General features: G+C 38.3%; 2 protein-coding genes across 3 annotated transcripts in view; both read right to left on the reverse strand.

Moving 5' to 3' along the window:
* The window catches only part of TGIF2 (TGFB induced factor homeobox 2), a 48,286-nt gene extending 44,646 nt beyond the window's left edge, over positions 1 to 3,640 (reverse strand). The window contains exon 1 of one of the 2 annotated variants that reach the window (XM_070744841.1): positions 3,156 to 3,640. The gene's annotated coding sequence lies outside the window, so the exon portion shown is untranslated. Of the gene's footprint in view, positions 1 to 2,238; positions 2,313 to 3,155 lie in introns of those variants that run through there. The other variant, XM_070744843.1, reaches the window with a different exon arrangement.
* Positions 3,641 to 7,658: 4,018 nt separating this feature from the next.
* MYL9 (myosin light chain 9) overlaps positions 7,659 to 19,773 on the reverse strand; it is a 29,599-nt gene continuing 17,484 nt past the window's right edge. Inside the window, exons 2-4 of the mRNA XM_070744846.1 lie at positions 16,755 to 16,959; positions 10,426 to 10,587; positions 7,659 to 8,781 (exon numbers count right to left, since the gene is read on the reverse strand). Of these exons, the coding sequence (XP_070600947.1) occupies positions 8,609 to 8,781; positions 10,426 to 10,587; positions 16,755 to 16,938 (519 nt within the window). The 5' untranslated portion in view covers positions 16,939 to 16,959 and the 3' untranslated portion in view covers positions 7,659 to 8,608. The remainder of the gene's footprint in view (positions 8,782 to 10,425; positions 10,588 to 16,754; positions 16,960 to 19,773) is intronic.

Here is a 19,773-nt window from a genome sequence, read left to right on the forward strand (position 1 = left end):
ATTTGCTTAGGAGCACGGTAACATTTTTAGGTTCTGTACTGAACCCACAAGGTTCGGTATGATAACAGATTAGGCAAGTAGCTCAATTTTTAATTGCTATAAAAGTTCAGTTCTAGATAATGATTAAAATGATTAAAGGGTTTATGGGTAAAAACATACTATTTATTTATTTCCTATTTTAACAGTAATTAAGGATCATACTGAGGTACTAGAGGGACAATTAAAAAAACTATTCAAAAATGAAAAGAAAAGGAAATTCCAAAAGACGAAGAGGTTTTTAGGAAGATTATGGAATGTGCACAATTGGATATGATGACGAGACGGTTAAATAACCAAGTGGAAACTGAATTCTATAAAACTTGGGAAAAAGTTTATAAATGGTGGAACGCAAAGAAGGATTATTAAAGATAATAAAATATAATATGGAATAGTTAAATATAGTATATAGTGATACTTGATGAATAAGTTTACTTTTACTAATTAAGTTTAATTATCTTAACTACAATTATATAATGAGCAGGAAATATTTGAAAGTTTAGATTTTTATATTAGTATGTATACAAAGAGATATTACATTGATAAATTTTACTTTTCTGTATTGATATTAGTTTCCTATTTCTGTATTAAGAAGACTTCTATAATTAGAGGAGCAATGGTAGCTCCTATATATGTTCAATGTTGTTTGTTTTTGTTTGTCACACATTTTTAAAAAATCAATAAAAATTTTTATATATATATAAAAAACTATTAAGTATTCAATAAATAGTGCATAAATTTACTACCCCCAATGCATCCCCCTACCCGCCCCTGCAGCCCATTACTGAGTCCACTCAACTTAAAGTTGCCAAGGTTGAGAAACACTGATCTTGGGTATACAGCAGTACCTATTTCTCCTTTATCCCCTCCAATACAGCTGATGGCTTCTTTGTGGTTAATGATGCTGGACAATTGTACTTGGTTGCCTTTTAAGTAATACCAGCTAAAATAATAAGGGCAAATAAGAAATCATGTTTTACTAATAAATGGTAAATATTAGTGGTGGCTGCTGAAGCTAGACCCTACACCAGGGGTGGACTTCAAAAATCTTAGCAAGGGGTTCTCTGCTAGGCTGCTGGGGGGCCATGGTAGATGTGGCCTACTCATCCTCCTGCACCACGGTGGGACATTTTTGCCCTCCCCAGACACCGGAGGCTCTGGGTGGGCGAAAATGGCCTCTCTAGGCTCCGAAGGACCTCTGTAGGCCAGAAACAGGCCCAAACTTCCATTAGGCCCATTTTTCGCCCTCCCAGAGTCTCCATGCACATCCTGTACTTACCTTCATCCAAAAACGGGCTATTTGGAGACTCCAGGGAGAGGAGGGTTGGGTGGGGCCAGCCAGGAGTGGGATTTGGGGGTTCTCTAAACTGCACAGAATCTTAGCTAGAGGTTTTCTTGAACCCCTGCAGCAGCCCACCCTTGCCCTAGATGTAGCAGCAGCCCACAATTGCCCTAGACGTAGCACTTTATAGCATTTCATGATATCTTCAGAGATTAATAGCCAGAGTATTCTCCAGCTCCTTAGATAGCACTTTCAGCCTAGACTTTTTGTGGAGATTCTAGATAGGTAGGCTAGAATAGACAAAATGATATTGAGTCACAAGCGATAACTCTAAACAAAACAAGAGAGGCCACTCAGACCCTGGATATCTCATAATCTAAATTCAAGGGATTAATTCAGACATCAGATAAAGGCCATCTCTCCCTTTCCCATACTTTATGGCAGGAGAGAGATTTTTAAAAATGATAACAGACCCCCTTATTTAAGAGAATAGGGATTGCAATTTTTGACATGGGTGCAAGCTCATCCCTGCTTCAGTTCTTTCCTAAATTATAAACTGTGTAGATGATGGAAATTACATGACAGCCAAAGTTCAATTAATTATATGATGACTAAGAACTAATGTCTGCATGCCTAACAATCTGTTGATTTGAGGAGCTGTTGGGCTAAAATGTACACCATTCCCAGCTGGATAATGGGAGTTGTAATCCAGGAGAATAAGTTGAAGATTTTATTTTATTTTATTTATCATTTTATTACTTAGATTTGTATGCCGCCCCTCTCCGCAGACTCAGATGGATATACTTATAGACATTTGTTGGTTAACTGGTTTGTCCATTTTGCCCACTGATAAATACAGTGAGATAACGGGTATATAGACTAGTCTTAGTGACATTCAAAAACTAAATCACAGTTCTTACCTAGGGTACTGAAGTGCAGATGTCCATAGCTAAGTAGGGATTTTAGGAGCTTCAGTCTCACTGAAGGCTTAAATTGTGGCTGCTATGGAGTTGAGATAATAAAGTGAACCAGGTGTTACAAATGACATAATTTGGAACTTGTCATTACACAACCTGAAAATTCCAACATGAACTTCAATAACATAAGAATAATTCAGTGTTTTCTCCCAGTGGTCATTTTAAAATATTTCAATATGTTGCCCTGCAGACTCATTTAAATTCAATTAGCTTCAAATTCAATACTGTGTGCTAATCCCATCACCTGCTTCAGGACAGAGGATTTGAAGATTAACTCTTTTGTTAAACTTTGTATGAGAGTTTTTAAGTGCATTTACATCTTACTTCAGCTGCTACAACTTCCTTTAGCAAATTATCTATTCAAACTGAACTCAGATAAAAGCCAATTCATCTATACAAAACTCTTTGCAATATTTCTTTTATTACAGTATTCATCTGCATTGAACAATTATGTCTTCCTTCTATTTTTTTACTTATTTTTCACATTTTTCAACTTCTGATCTGTCTCACAGGACTCCACTCCTAGTGACTACATAGAGTTTCTTCTTGATCATATTATTTCATGATATTATGAGGAAAATAAGTTTTAAATTTATGAAATTTCAAACTTGTATTCAACCAGATATCAAATGATGCATTGATAGTATTGAAGCATAAATATAATTACATAAAGAAACAATACACAGCGTTTTCATATGTGGGTTAGGGGGGAAAAAATCATTTTTTGCAAATAAACAAATCTACTCCACACAATACCATTATTCCTTTTAGAGTTAGAATCCAATTGCTGAGTTTTTCTATAAGCCAATATAAATTTCAAAGTTTCAAAAGAAAACAAGTTTGAAAACATTGTGACTTGCCTTGATTTTCAGATATCCGGATATTACTGCAGTCTCTATCCCTTCATGGTCAACAAATTGCAGCTGAACTCTGATGTAAATCCAGGTTTGTTGCTTTAAATTTCTGAAAGGGGAAGAATTCTTGAACGTATCCCTTTTTCTCTGCCCATCAGCGGTGTTCAGTGTTTATTTCCAGACAGCAGCTGAGCCTGGAAACAGGGTTACCATTATGGTGTATAAATGTGTTGGGTTTTTAAACTTAGCCAAATAGCCCAACAGCTCTGAAACAAGGTTTAGAAATCCAACTTAATCCAATGAGGACTTTAAGAAGAAGACCTGGTTTCCTCCCATACCCAATATATCAGTTTAAAAAAACAAAAGAATCCTCTCTCCATTCACTACACAGCCTGATGAGTCAAGCCACCTGGGCACAACCTATTGTTTCCCCTGGGGTCCTTGATAAACAAATCAGTGAAGAGAATGTCCTCTTCAAAGGAAGAACTCTCATTCCGGGCTAAGGTTCTCCAAGAGAGTAATCCTAGGATCAGCCTCAGGCCTTCTGAAAGAGCTTTCAGCTTCTGAGATTACCTTGTTAGCTGGGTTTTCTGAACCCATCTAGCCTCTCTGGCAGTTGGTGAGGAGGACCTAGCCATGTGGCTTAATCAATGCATAAATGTGGCTTTGAGGATAGAAACATAGAAGTCTGAGGGCAGAAAAAGACCTCATGGTCCATCTAGTCTGCCCTTATACTATTTCCTATATTTTATCTTAGGATGGATATATGTTTATCCCAGGCATGTTTAAATTCAGTTACTGAGGATTTATCTACCACGTCTGCTGGAAGTTTGTTCCAAGGATCTACTACTCCTTCAGTAAAATAATATTTTCTCATGTTGCTTTTGATCTTTCCCCCAACTAACTTCAGATTGTGTCCCCTTGTTCTTGTGTTCACTTTCCTATTAAAAACACTTCCCTCCTGGACCTTATTTAACCCTTTAATATATTTAAATGCTTCGATCATGTCCCCCCTTTTCCTTCTGTCCTCCAGACTATACAGATTGAGTTCATTAAGTCTTTCCTGATAAGTTTTATGCTTAAGACCTTCCACCATTCTTGTAGCCCGTCTTTGGACCCGTTCAATTTTGTCAATATCTTTTTGTAGGTGAGGTCTCCAGAACTGAACACAGTATTCCAAATGTGGTCTCACCAGCGCTCTATATAAGGGGATCACAATCTCCCTCTTCCTGCTTGTTATACCTCTAGCTATGCAGCCAAGCACCCTACTTGCTTTCCCTACCGCCTGACTGCACTGTTCACCCATTTTGAGACTGTCAGAAATCACTACCCCTAAATCCTTCTCTTCTGAAGTTTTTGCTAACACAGAACTGCCAATACAATACTCTGAGGATTCCTTTTCCCCAAGTGCATTATTTTAAATTTGGAAACATTAAACTGCAGTTTCCATTGCTTTGACCATTTATCTAGTAAAACTAAATCATTGTTTGTTAACTAAAACTCTTAAGTTCCAAAACAAAGGATATATATGTGTGTATGTATAGAGTTAAGGAAGATATTTGGCCCTGGACTCATGCCCAATGAAACTGTGGCTTCTTAACTACAACTAGTGTATAAACTACAACTACTTAATCTAGATTTACAAATCCCAAACAATATGTGAGCCCATCTGGCCTGTGGAGCAAATGCTTAGCTTAGAAATATTTTAGTAACAAAACTGCCTCACAGAAAAAGATCCTAGGCCCTTAGATTTTATCTTTCTTCTTTTCTGATTGAAGTTGGCAAGGAATTTTGCTATTGGTTATGTAGCTCACAATCAGAAACCCTTGCTGATGTACTAAAAGTCTTTCAGAAAGAGTTACCAGCAAATCCCAATTTACATTGAGCCTGCCCATTTCTTTGTTACAGCTGCGTATCACTCTGAAATTATTCCACAGGTATATTGTTACACCTTTGGAGAGGGAGGAGGAAATAGCAGTTGTTGGGTTGCTTGCCATTCTGTTGTAAAAAGGCACAGGAAATGAGTGAAGGCACAATTAGCAAATTCCCTTTTCCCTACTGCTCTGGAATTGCCATGAAATTGCTTACCTATTTTTGCTTACCATATGCTGAGTAAGGTTCCAGAGAAACAGCAAGCCCAAAACTAGTGATTATACACTGCTCAAAAAAATTAAGGGAACACTTAAACCACACAATATAACTCCCAAGTAAATCAAACTTCTGTGAAATCAAACTTACGAGCTGCCGCGGCAAGCACAGTTTAGCGTTCCGGCTCATAGCACACCGCTGGATTTATGATTATTGTATTTATGGTTATAGTCATGATGTATCACTTGTTGCTTGTATGTACACTGAGAGCTTATGCACCAGAGACAAATTCTATGTATTCAATCACATTTGACCAATAAAGAATTCTATATTACTCCTTTATTCTAGGTCAATATCTAACACATCCTTCTCCATGATGGCCAGTTATAGTCCCAAGACATCTGCCGGTATCAGGTCAGGGTGACTTATTTATCATGATCCTTTCAGAGGATTACTGTAATTCATTTCTTATCGGAAAATTCAAGAAACTAAATTCATGTATTATACACTGCCCATTGAACTTAATGGAGTTTATTTTTGAGTGGGTGCACATAGGATTCCATTGTTGCAATCCTCTGGACTCTTCCATAAGAACAAGCATGGTGAATTCAGGACAGCTTACTTCTAAGTCAATATATATTTGCTACCCAAAATATACTGTTGAAAAAGCAAGTGTTATACAATAACAATGGTCTTCCACTTTTCCCACAAAGGTGAAGTGGAAACCACAATGAATAACATTTCCTAGCAGTTTAGAATCTCTTGGGTTCAGATCTTGTGTTTAATTGGTTATAACTATGGGATTTGAAGAAGCCATAATGGCAGGGTTTGGCAATCCTGCTAAGTCAAACATAGTCTCAAACCACAGGGAGGGTTGAAGCACAAAACTACCTGAGCTGTACTTTCAGTCTAAATATGGTACAGAGTCCTTTAAAAATAAGATCTTTCCTTACACAAGAAATATTACTTGGCATAATGATATGGGGAGGGAGGGGAGAGGGGGAGGGAGGAAGAGAGAGAGAGAGAGATGAATGAAGGATAAATGAAGCCTAGTTAACTTATATGTAAATGTTGAATTGTAACTTCACTTGGGGCAATGAAGTTACATTGCATTATATTGCATTCCACCTGGAAGTGAAGCAGTGTACAGAATGCCAAACCATATGCACTTCTCAATCTTTGCCTAGGTCTCAACATCTCACTCTGCTGAATAGAAGTGTCGATCCAAGCTCTGTGATAGACCACAACAGTCTTCTTCAGATTTTGTAGGTAATTCACTGCTGATTCTATTTTTGGCTTCTGCTCAATGTAGCAGTTGGTTATGGATCAGGGAAATATGAAGAATATTTTTTAAGAATATGATAGACTTGCATGTTAAACTTAAGAGTGATAGGACAATTCAGAGAATACATACAGTTGACAATCTAACTTTGGCTCCCCAAACTTGGCAACTTTAAGACTTGTGGACTTCAATTTCCAGAATTCTTCAGCCAGCTATGCCAGCTGGAGAATTCTGGGATTTGAAAACCACAACTCTTAAAGTTGCCAAGTTTGAAGAGCTCTGATTTCTAATTGCAGCAACCTTAGGTATGAAGTTAGTGCTATTGAGTATACCTTTAAAATTAGAAACATGAGCATTTGCTCCAGAAAAAGTTCTACAGTATTTGACTGATTTCTAAATTTCTAACCATAACATAGAATTGACAGGTTAGTCCTAATTTAAATAACATGTGCAACCAATTTTTTTAAAAAACATTTAAAGACATTATGAAAGTTTCTACTGTTTTGAACTTTAAGATATATAAAACATTTAGAACATGGGCATTTGTCTTTTCAAGAATAAGGGCCATATTTGACAGTTTTTATAGGGAGAGCTAAAGATCAAAATTCTCGTAAATGTGTGATCAGGGAAAAACCTAAATAAATATAAATATTTAATTAAAATAAACAATAATTATTCTTAATGAATTCAAAAATGTTCTTTTGATGTTTGTAAACTTAGGTGGCAATTTTTGGATGGTTTCTAGAGGTCTCTGGGGAGTCACACAAATGCTTTGCGGGGTATAAGTGGAAAATTAGAAGATTGTGGACTCTATTTAAATCTTTTAATAATGATATCAAGAAATGCCCAAAAAAAACCTTGATGGGGAAAATGTTTTATGATACTTGTCACAATAATAAATATCCATTATGTAATGAAGAAGGAAACATGGAGAGGAATACATTTACTTTTGTTGTTAGTCAAACCTCAAAATCCTTACTCAGACAATGACAGCGCAGCCACCTCTGTCATTAATTGGAAACCAGTAAGGATAATTGAAGGGCTTCTGCAATATTCCAGGTGTATTTGTTTAAAAAAATATTGAATTATTCAAACCAGGCATTTTAGTAGAAAGAGAAGGAAAAAGAAATTAAAACAGATTTGGAAAAGTGGTTTATTTTTTGTGTTTTTTACTCTTTAATTTGTCAGTCAACCTCCACAAAAACAATATGTTAGATCAGAGTCCAAAGTGGGATTTATGTGAGAGATAATTTCAGCTTTGGTGGACCAACCAACTTGCTTCTTTATCAGTGCATTAGTTGATATATTATGTGTCTGGGTCAAGAGCAATGGAGAAATTTGAAAAAAATCTTTGCAAGGGTGTCAAATGTGTTTTGTGAGGAAAACACCTTTACTATAATATGGGCGTGATTCTCATGAGGCAGTGAGATATCAGCTAATCTGGTATCCAGTGATGTTTTCATGGGTTCACTCAATTTAAGCAGTGAAGGTGAAAGCCAACTTGTTCCACTATGTAAAAGTTTGAGGCAGGATTTGGGTCCCCCGATTCCATTCTCCCACCTGAAGAGTGAAAGGGTAGCCCAGGCTATATATACTATACATTTCAACTCCCACCTCAACTCAACTTTAAAATGGGAATAGTCCTTCTTCACTGGGTGAAAAAGCTGAAAAGCCTGAGCCACATTACAAGCATAAGCCATATTACAACTGTATATGTGGACTGAAAACATATTTCTATTTTTAAAAGACCACCAATGCTAATGGTGTATGAAATAATATCAGATGCACTCTCAATGTTTCTTCTCATTCCGCATCAAAAATATCTGGAAATTTGTTTATAATGGGATATTGCAAATATTTTACTCCATGGGACCTATCAAATCAACAAATGGCTTAATAATGAGTCAACATTGATCCATGTGAACATACACAAACATGCAAAAGCTTATTCTTCATTAAGAATAGGAATAGTTCTCTGAAATATTTCAGAGTGTAACCCATTCTGTTACTTGACCCAGGACATCAAAGTATCTCAAAGAAGAACAAGAGGACTGGGACAAACAAGGATAACAGGAAGTTGAAATTTCTCTTAGTCATCTTTGTCTCTGGCTCCATGCTTCAGGATGCGGGTGAACTCCACATAGTTAAAGTTGCCTTTCTTGTCAATTGGAGCTTCTCGATACATCTCATCTACTTCCTCATCCGTAAAACGATCACCCATGGTGGTAAGCAGTTCACGCAGGTGATCTTCATGAATGAAGCCTGCATTAGAGATGAAGAGGGAAAAGAAGGACTGAGATGTGTCCACTAAAAGAAGAAAGATACTGCCCTCCACGAGATATGGTAAGATGGCCAACAGGTGATTAAGAAGTTTGCACTGGCTTTTGTTTCATGTTCCAGTGCAGTGATGGCGAACCTATGGTATGGGTGCCACAGGTGGTACGCAGAGCCATATCTGCTGGCATGCAAGCCATTGCCTTAGCTCAGTTCCAATATGTATGTGTGTGCTGGCCAGCTGATTTTTTGCCTCACACAGCAGTTCTGGAAGGGTGTTTTTGGCTTCCAGAGAGTCTCCGGAGGGATGGGGGAGGGCGTTTTTACCCTCCATCGGCTCCAGGGAAGCCTTTGGAGCCTGGATAGGGCAAAACACGAGCCTACTGGGCCCACCAGAAGTTGGGAAGGAGACTGTTTCCGGCCTTCAGATGGCCTCCGGGGGGTGGAGGGGCTGTTTTTGTCCTCCCCAGGCATTGAATTATGGGTGTGGGCACTCACACATGCGCAGTAGCATATGCGTGCGGTCTTTTGGCACACGGGGGAAAAAAGGTTTGCCATCACTGTTCCAGTGAACTTCTGAAATGAAATGTGACTTTCCTAAATCATTGCTATTTTAAAAAAAGGATTTACATTATTTAATCCAAACATTTTTTTCTCTAGCAGGAACTGCTGTTCCTTTCAGGGATGTGAAACTTTTATCAAAATGGGGATTGTCTTGGTATTATGCCATAGATCAATGTTTCCCAACCGTGGCAACTTGGAGATATCTGGACTTCAACTCCCTGAATTCCCCAGCCAGCATTCGCTGGCTGGGGAATTCTGGGAGTTGAAGTCCAGATATCTTCAAGTTGCCAAGGTTGGGAAACACTGCCATAGATGACACCCCCTAAAATGATCAATGCCCCAAACCTGAGACTTAATTAAAATGAAATAATTTGCTTCCTGTGCATTCAATAAATGTCTCATCTTATCACATTAAAAATAATAGTTTAGAAGAAACATTTGAGGCTGCATACAAGACTTTTATGGGAAGAAATTACATGCAGCCTAGGCTTATAATGTGCAACTTTAATGCATTCCAGTACAAAGATATCTCTTAGGAGTAAGATTGATTTACCATATTTTTCTGAGAATAAGGTGCATCTTCCCCTCCAAAAGTGGCTGAAAATTTGGATGAGTTTTATACTTCAAATGTAGCTTTTTTGAAGCTTCCCCCCCAACATTTCCTGGGTCTTAGGCTTGTTTTCATTGCCATTCCCTCTGAAAAAAATTGTTTTCATCCCTAACCAGCGGATAAAATAATGTGCTGAAGCTGACCAGACTAAAGAGGAATAGCTGGTAGACAAATACCTGGTAGGTAGATTTTTCCCCTTTTTTCCTCCCCCAAAACTAAGATGTGTCTTATACTCCTCTGCATCTTATACTCCGAAAAATATGGTAATTTAGTATTATGAAAGGGGTTTGTTTTGCTTTGGGTGTCTCAAAGAAATTCCACAAAACCTAACCCCAGACACTGTAGATGGTTCATAATACATCCAAGTGAGTCTATACTGTTGGATCTGTCTGTTGCTGCAAGCTCTCACAGATCATTTCTCAGGAAATCCCCTTTCTGCATTACAGTTCTGGTAATACCTGTGGCTTCCTCATCAAAGCAGGCAAAAGCATTTCGAATGACATCTTCTGGATCTGTGCCATTCAGCTTCTCCCCAAACATAGTAAGGAACATAGTGAAATTGATGGGTCCAGGTGCTTCATTCATCATTCCTTCCAAGTACTCATCTGTAGGATTTTTCCCTGAAAGATGCAATCAGCCAAGAAATTAGGCTTTTATTCAGTGCCCCAATCCAAATGAATTCTTCAGTAAAACCTTATTTTGAATTTCTTTTTTCCAGCTCCAACAGGAGATAATTAAAGATCAGGGAATTAGAACTGGAATTAATCAGTACATCAAACCCAGTCTTTCTTTTGCTGCTTCAAGTCAGTAGAAGATTCCTAGAAGTTAGTCACTAAGGAAATCAGTGGAAGAAATTATGATTATGGTTGTATTCCCATAGCATGTTAAGCCAATTAAAGGAACGTATTCCATCTTATCCATGTTCCCCATATTTTGTTTACTAAATTGTTAGATTTATTATGTTATCTAGCTCCAGAGCAGTGTTTATTGTCAATATGCAGAAAAAGAAATCTGTACTAGAGGGACCTTTAGGGGACATTTTAAAAAGTCAAACTACAGATACGACCACACAGTCTTGCATGCAACACAGATAAAAAACCATTACTTGCACAATCACAACTTCTATCTTGACTTTTTTGACCTGCCCTCCAACTGAAGTCCCTGGTTTGTGTTTACATATATCTTTTCAAAAATAAATTTCAGTAAGGAATTATTCTCAGTAAGCTTGCATAGAATTGGATTCTAAAATTGAATAGGATGTTTTCTTTGGATAATATCATACTCCAAAAAATTAGATAATGGAAAGAGAAAAACAACAAGAAAAAAACAACTGTATAGTGTGATAATTATACAGGTGGCTTGGCGGGTATTCTAGCAGAGTTAGCTCCAATCTACAGGGGATCCACCTCAAAGATCTAAATCTACACAATATGGGCCTATCAGATTAGGGCAGGTGTCTCCAACCCACAGCTCTGGAGCTGTATGTGGCTCTTTTATCCCTCTGCTCCGGCTCCATCACTCAAAATTTGCATCCACTAATGTGCGACATCACCAGCACATGATTTATTGAGATATTCGACTCATCTTTTTTGGAGGGAGTTCAAAAAATGTTTGTTGCATGCCGAAATAAAAATGTGTTTCTTCTGTAGCCGGTCATTGATTTCATAAATGCAACACACTAAGATATATGCAGTGTTATCTTCATTTTAGATGTCAAAAGGGTTTTGTGGCTCCTGGTGTTTTCTTTTCTGTGGGAAAAGAACTCTTTGAGATGTTAAAGGTTGCTGACCCCTGGGTTAGGGTAATAAAATGTCCCGATGAAAAGTGATTACAATAGACTAGGGATGTCAAATGCGATTTCATTGAGGGCCGCATCAGGATCGTGTTTGACTTGGGGGGGCAGGCAGGCATGATCGGGGTGGGCATGTCCAGCTCAACAGCACTCATTTCTACAGAGGAATCATTGAGTCTGTCATCTGCACCTCTATAACTGTCTGGTTTGGTGCTGCAACCCAACAGGACCGACACAGACTTCAATCAGAACTGCAGAAAAAACAATTGCTGCCAACCTGCCTTCCATTGAGGACCTGTATACTGCACGAGTCAAAAAGAGGGAGGGGAAAATATTTACTGACCCCTCACATCCTGGACACAAACTGTTTCAACTCCTACCCTCAAAATGTCGCTACAGAGCACTGCACACCAAGACAACTAGACACAAGAACAGTTTTTTTTCCGAACACCATCACTCTACTAAACAAATAATTCCCTCAACACTGTCAGACTTTCTACTAAATCTCTACTTCTATTCTACTAGTTTTTCTCATCATTCCTATCACCCATTTCCTCCCATGATGACTGTATGACTGTAACTTGTTGCTTATATCCTAATATTTTTATTAATATTGCTTCTTCATTGCTTATTTGACCCCTATGACAATCATTAAGTGTTGTACCACATGATTCTTGACAAATGTATATTTTATTTTATGTACGCTGAGAGCATATGCACCAAGACAAATTCTTTGTGTGTCCAATAACACTTGGCCAATAAAATTCTATTCTATTCTATTTTGGGGGCGCCTGTGGTGATCGAAGTTCTTTGCCAGTGAAAAGTGGCTCCTTAGCTCCATTTTCAGCTGTGACAGCCTCCTGCAATCTTCTGCCAGTGAAAATGAAGCTTGGGCCTCCTGAGCTCTTGTTTTCACTGGCAAAGGCACTGTGGATCGGTCCTTTGCTCTTTTCAGGGCAGTCCCACGGGCCAGATATAACATAGAAACATAGAAGACTGATGGCAGAAAAAGACCTCATGGTCCATCTAGTCTGCCCTTATACTATTTCATGTATTTTATCTTACAATGGATACATGTTTATCCCAGGCATGTTTAAATTCAGTTACTGTGGATTTACCAACCACGTCTGCTGGAAGTTTGTTCCAAGGATCTACTACTCTTTCGGTAAAATAAGATTTTCTCACGTTGCTTTTGATCTTTCCCCCAACTAACTTCACATTGTGTCCCCTTGTTCTTGTGTTCACTTTCCTATTAAAAACACATCCCTCCTGGACCTTATTTAACCCTTTAACATATTTAAATGTTTCGATCATGTCCCCCCTTTCCCTTCTGTCCCGCAGACTATACAGATTGAGTTCATCAAGTCTTTCCTGATACATTTTATGCTTAAGACCTTCCACCATTCTTGTAGCCCGTCTTTAGACCCGTTCAATTTTGTCAATATCTTTTTGTAGGTGAGGTCTCCAGAACTGAACACAGTACTCCAAATGTGGTCTCACCAACGCTCTATATAGCGGGATCACAATCTCCCTCTTCCTGCTTGTTATACCTCTAGCTATGCAGCCAAGCATCCTACTTGCTTTTCCTACTGCCACCCTGTAGGGCAGATCCGGCCCTTGGGCCGTGAGTTTGAGACCCCTGCAGTAGACCCTTTCTTCCTCTTCTAAGGCATCTTCTGAGGAGTTTCCCCATAACCCCAGACCAGTGCTGGGGGAAGGATGGGAGATGACGTACTCAGAATGCAAATGTAGAATGGTTGTTGAAATGGGGGAAAACATACTGGAGAAGAAATATTGCCAGTAGGTATAAATGGGGAGGAAATCCCACTTTGCTATTATATGCCTGCAGGATCCCAATTACAGCACTCCTTAAAATTTGGTTCATCAGGAAACCAAAATACAGTACAGTACTGTACTGTTTTTACCTTCACACTGGTATAGCTGACTGCCCTCTAGGGGCAATCTGTGAACATGTTTTTCTTCCGCTACATTTTAACTTCATGATTCCTTTCTGGTTATTGTTTTCTTATTTTTAAAGTTTTTTAGCTGCTTCAAGGTGAATTTTCTAGGCCCCTCAGAACAGTTCAACAACTGTGGATTCCAACAACACAGCAAACTGAAATGTGGTTGGCAAATTGTGCCTCAAGAGTTTTTCAATAAACTTAGTGTGGTTTTTGATTCAGAGTTTTGTGAACTATTGATTCAGAAAACCATTCATCCAACCTTTGTTACTGTGTTGAGTGTACACTGTCAAAGTATCTAGAATATAGGTAAACTGTATTATTTGGATTTTACCATAGGCCCAATTTTGAGTAGACAGTTGTAGTTACAGTGGTACCTCTACTTACGAACTTCATTATTTGTCCGTGATCAGGTTCTTAAGTAGAAAAGTTTGTAAGAAGAAGCAATTTTTCCCATAGGAATCAATGTAAAGTCAAATAATGTGTGCGATTGGGGAAACCACAGGGAGGGTGGAGGCCCTGCTTCCTCTCAGGAGATTCCTAGAGAGGCCCCAAGGAGGCTTCTCCCCGCCTTTTCCGGTTACAGTTTTGGAGGCTCCTGTTTGTAAGTGGAAAATGGTTCTTGAGAAGAGGCAAAAAAATCTTGAACCTCCAGTTCTTATCTAGAAAAGTTTGTAAGTAGAGGTTCTTAGGTAGAGGTACCACTATAATTTGCTTTCTCCTACTGTTCATCTCTATTTTTGAACAACTACATGCCCTAATTAGGAATTAGTGCTACTAAATGTATAGCTTGTTTAATTTGTCAATTAATAATGATATTAAGATGTCTTAGGTTTACCTAATCATATATTTACTTTATACCTATTTGAACAAAAAAAATCGATATCAAATGTCTAAGACAGTGATGGCGAAACTTTTTTGGTTCAAGTGCCAAAAGGGTGTGTGTGGGTGTGCTAGCATGCATGTGCTGACACCTCTTTCCTCCCCCCACACATGTTCACATACCCTCACACTGTCTCCATGCATGCGCACAGGCCTCACTGGAGCCTGGGATGTGAAAAAAATGCTCAGCTGGGCCAACCGGAAGTTCAGAAAAACACACTTCTGGTTTGCTGCTGTGTTGTTTTTTGCACTCCGGTGCTTCAGGAAGCTTCCCTGAACCCTCCATAGTGCAAAAACCAGCACAACGGCAAACCGGAAGTGTGTTTTCTGAACTTCCGGTTTGTCTGTAGGGCGATTTGTTGCATTCTAGGGCTTCAGGAAAGCATCTGGAGGGCAAAATGGTGTTTCCCAAGGCCAAAAATTAGCTGGCCAGCAAACGCATGTGTGCAGGAGCTAATATAGGGCAATGTCTCATGTGCCCTCCAATATAGCTCCTTGTACCACCTGTGACACATGTGTCATAGATTTGCCATCACGGATCTAAGAATTGCTAGCTATATGAGGACTTTTAATGCTTACAACCTTCCTGTGGAGCTCTTTATATCAGAGGCAAGCAACCCTTTGGAATGGAGGGACAGGACCTTTCTTATTTCAATGGTTAAGGTCACAGGAAATAGGACAGTGACTCACTGGACAGAGTGATACTCCATTTTGTACCCTCTCACCTCTCTCCCTCTCTCCCTCTCTCCCTCTCTCCCTCTCTCCCTCTCTCCCTCTCTCTCTCTCTCTCTCTAGTGTTATGTGTTGAATTTTCTAGATTTGCAAGCCCCTAGATCCGTGATCACTGCCTTAGATAGATGGTATCCCACTTTCAGGGAAGCAGGTGAGAAAGAAAACTGTTTTACAGATCCTACATTAATGGCAGAACATCTAATTGAGAGTCTAGGAAGCCGCATGTTGGACATTGCAATTCAGAGAACGGCATTCATAAATTTTGAGCTCAGTCCTTTCAACCCTCCAGTCTAGACAAGCATTTAGAACACAACAATAAGAAAATTTGCCAGAGCAAATGTGGCGTAGTAGTTAAAGTGTTAGACTAGACCTGGGGAGACCCGATTTCAGAGTTCACTCAGCCATGAAGTTCTCTGAATATCCACAAGCTATTTATTATAGTTTGGCTTTGAGTTTCTTTTGAAGTAATGAAAAAAAAGTATATAGTTAATTATGTTTCTCATAAATTATCTTAGTTAAACTCTACACACTGCAATTTTATTGGGCATGTCTGTGCTATTACCCCATCCAACTTCTTTTTACAGAAAGGTATAGGATTTTTGGACAATTAACATTCACCCGTATACTGGTAGTATATGTATAATATAAGGGAACATTCAAAAGTATTACTTCTCCTGCCTTGAATCCTTTATTCCTTTATTTGGAACATATGCACAAAGACAAATTCCTAGTATGTCCAATCACACTTGGCCAATAAAGAATTCTATTCTATTCTATCCTATTCTATTTCATCCTCATTCAGCTATATATTCATATGAGGTTTCAGTGATCAGGATACCCAGATATCAAGATATTCAGGTTTCAGAGCTAAGGATATTTCTGTAGGTCAAAGTTAAGACATCTCGCCCTGCCTATGTAGTGTTAGTGCATGATATGACTGTATGTATGTTTTTTATATTGGGTTTCCTTGTTTTTAGATTTTTTAAATGTACAATTGCTATTTTAGATTTTAAATTATTAGATTTGTCAATACATATTGTTCTTTATCACTGTTGTGAGCCGCCACGAGTCTGCGGAGAGGGGCGGTATACAAATCTAATAAATAAATAAATAAATAAATAAATAAATAAATAAATAAATGAATGAATGAATGAATGAATGAATGAATAAATAAATAAATAAATAAAATAAATAAATAAATAAATAAATAAATAAATAAATAAATTACAATTAAAGAAATCCTGATACTTTTGTAGCCTTTCAAATGTTGCTGAACTGCACCTCCTATCAACCCCCTCAATCATCTTATTTATTGGGACTATTAGGGGATGTTGTTGGACAATGTCTGCAAGTTCCCAGCCTTCTCTTGTCAGTTGTACTCAGTGCACTATATGGCACTGGCTTAAACTTATGTTCTTACCTAGAGAAGCCAGCATGTCATGTAGATCTTCTTTGTCAATGAATCCATCACGGTTTTGGTCAATCATATTAAAAGCCTCCTTGAACTCCTGGATCTGTGATTGGTCGAACATAGCAAAGACATTGGAGGTGGCACGCTGAGGGCGCTTCTTGGTGGTCTTTGCCTTGGCTCTTTTGCTGGACATTTTGCTGGTGTTTTTGTTGGCCTGTGAAACAAAATAGAGATTATTAAAAAAAGAAGTCTGACTAAACCTACAAAAAAATTCCCACGTTTTTCTCGTTTCTTGCATTCTTTGGCTTTTCATCTAGGAATCTCTTAAGAAATCTGAGTCACAGTGTTTTACAGTGCAGGCAGCATATTACATGGCATCACCACTCTATTGAATTAAACTGGACTTCTTCATAATCCTACAAAGATCTGTGCTAGGTCTGGCTCTCTTCACACAATATACTGAGATAAGTTAGAGAAAGATTTTAGCAGCTCCATTTACAGAACACATGAAGCATAGTTAATTTTTTTTGGTCAGTTTTATAGCATTAAAAATCCAGCCTGTTTTGTTAATGGTAAATATATTCTATGAAAATTGTGAGATCATTATGTGATGTTGGAAAATAAAGCTATGGGCATTTTTGTCTTGGAATATCAATAATGTATATATTTCTTAATCCAGAGTAAACCTCCTGACTCAGTCCAAGTATCTTGCATAACACATCCTGCATCCCTTTGCTATTAGCCATGCTGAAGTTCAAACATGTGTTACTCATCAGACTGCTACTATCCTTTTTAGATAATTATAAATTTACTCATGTCTCTGGAATAGGTTAACACTAAACAAGAAAAAAAACATTTTTCTTCTACAGATTCACAACTGGAAGATATACCTACTTAGATGTTATTTAGCTAGCTTTCCCCAATCTAGTACCTTCCCAATAAATTTAGAGATAAGATCAATAATCCATTGTCATCCTAATCAAAACATAGTTGAAAATGACTTTATTGAAGCCCTTTAATTTAAATAACATAGTGATATACTAATTCACAAAAAATAAACCACAATGAAAACCTAATTATTCTTTAAGATCCTAAATTCATATTGCAGCAACAATAATAAATATAGTTTTCCACCTAGATTTTTTTTTCTTTGTATCTACTTTAATATTCAAATATTTCAGATCTTGGAGAACATTTGACACCTAGTATTGATATTTACTGTATTAACAAAAATAACATTCTGAATTTCCCAACTGAATCATTTTTCCAAACAGCACTGAACGTTTGATATTTTAATGAGCTTTTCATATCATGAACACTGTTGAAATCAGTAATCTGTTTCTAGGTTTACAGCCCTAGTACATACACATGCTTGTGAAAGGAGGAAGCTGATGCCTCCCCTGACTCCCTAATCTTCAGATTCTGAAATCAGCTTGTATTACAGGTTCTAAATCTATTCTTCAAATGAGAATTTTAGCACAGGAACAACTGGATTTAGTTGGGTTAGAAGGAGCTGTAATTTAAATGTTAAGTTGCTTTTCAGTTTGTAGACAAATCTAAGATTGAGGGAAGTGAAACATAAAGAAACCAACATGTCTATATTATGGAATTCCAAGGGCTACAGCTCAGGGGTGGGCTGCTGCCAGGACGGGGTGAAACGCAGTGGGGTAGCAAAAGTGGAGCTCCACCCCAGAGCACCCAATTTGCACTGAAAGATGTTGAAAGAAAATGCAGGGCATCTTGCATAAGCCACACCTACAGGATGGGAGTAAAAAAATTGGTAGCCCTTTACTGCTGCAGATCCTTGGCCAGTATAGAAACTCCAAGTTGAGATTGAGAAAACAGAAACATAGAAGATTGACGGCAGAAAAAGACCTCATGGACCATCTAGTCTGCCCTTATACTATTTCCTGTATTTTATCTTAGGATGGATCTATGTTTATCCCGGGCATGTTTAAATTCAGTTACGGTACATTTACCAACCACATCTGCTGTAAGTTTGTTCTAAGCATCTACTACTTTCAGTAAAATAATATTTTCTCACGTTGCTTCTGATCTTTCTCCCAACTAACCTCAGATTGGGTTCCCTTGTTCTTGTGTTCACTTTCCTATTAAAAACACTTCCCTCCTGAACCTTATTTAACCCTTTAACATATTTAAATGTTTCAATCATGTCCCTTCTGTCCTCCAGATTATACAGATGGAGTTCACAAAGTCTTTCCTGATAAGTTTTATGCTTAAGACCTTCCACCATTCTTGTAGCCCGTCTTTGGACCCGTTCAATTTTATCAATATCTTTTTGTAGGTGAGGTCTGCAGAACTGAACACAGTATTCCAAATGTGGTCTCACTAGCGCTCTATACAGAATCTGTATAGGGATTTATTTATATACATACAAAATCTGCTTGTTTTCCTCCTTCCGAAAGCCTCCCCTCCATCTGAGCTAATTTCAGGCTTCTTCTGATTTTACAAGCTCAGAAGGCAGGCCCCATCTCTTGTAGCTCAGCTCAGAAATAAGAGGAAATGAGTTATCTATTTGGAGCAGATTCCAAGCATTCCATTTGCCTCCCTCTTACACCCTTTGTGAAGCCTGGCATGCGGATCTGTGCTGCTTCTTTGAACTACCCCTACAGCTTGTGAATAAGGATTACAAGCAACCAGTTCATCAAGCAAAGTGGAAGCCTGAAGACGGGGTTATTATGGGAGGGTATCCCTATGGTCCCCTTTTTACAGAGGAGATGGAATTGAAGAAAGCAGGCTTCTTGAACTATTGACTACTTCAGCTTCAACCGCAATAACACGAGCACGCAACAGATTCAAACTTAATACAAACCACTCCAAACTTGACTGTAAAAAAATGATTTCAACAATCGAGTTATCGAAGCTTGGAACTCATTACCGGACTCAATTGTGTCAACCCCTAACCCCCAACACTTCTCCCTTAGACTCTCCACGATTGACCTCTCCAGGTTCCTAAGAGGCCAGTAAGGGGCGTACATAAGTGCACTGGTGTGCCTTTCGTCCCCTG

Source organism: Erythrolamprus reginae, chromosome 3 (genome assembly GCF_031021105.1).
Source record: "Erythrolamprus reginae isolate rEryReg1 chromosome 3, rEryReg1.hap1, whole genome shotgun sequence".
Classification (NCBI taxonomy): domain Eukaryota; kingdom Metazoa; phylum Chordata; class Lepidosauria; order Squamata; family Dipsadidae; genus Erythrolamprus; species Erythrolamprus reginae.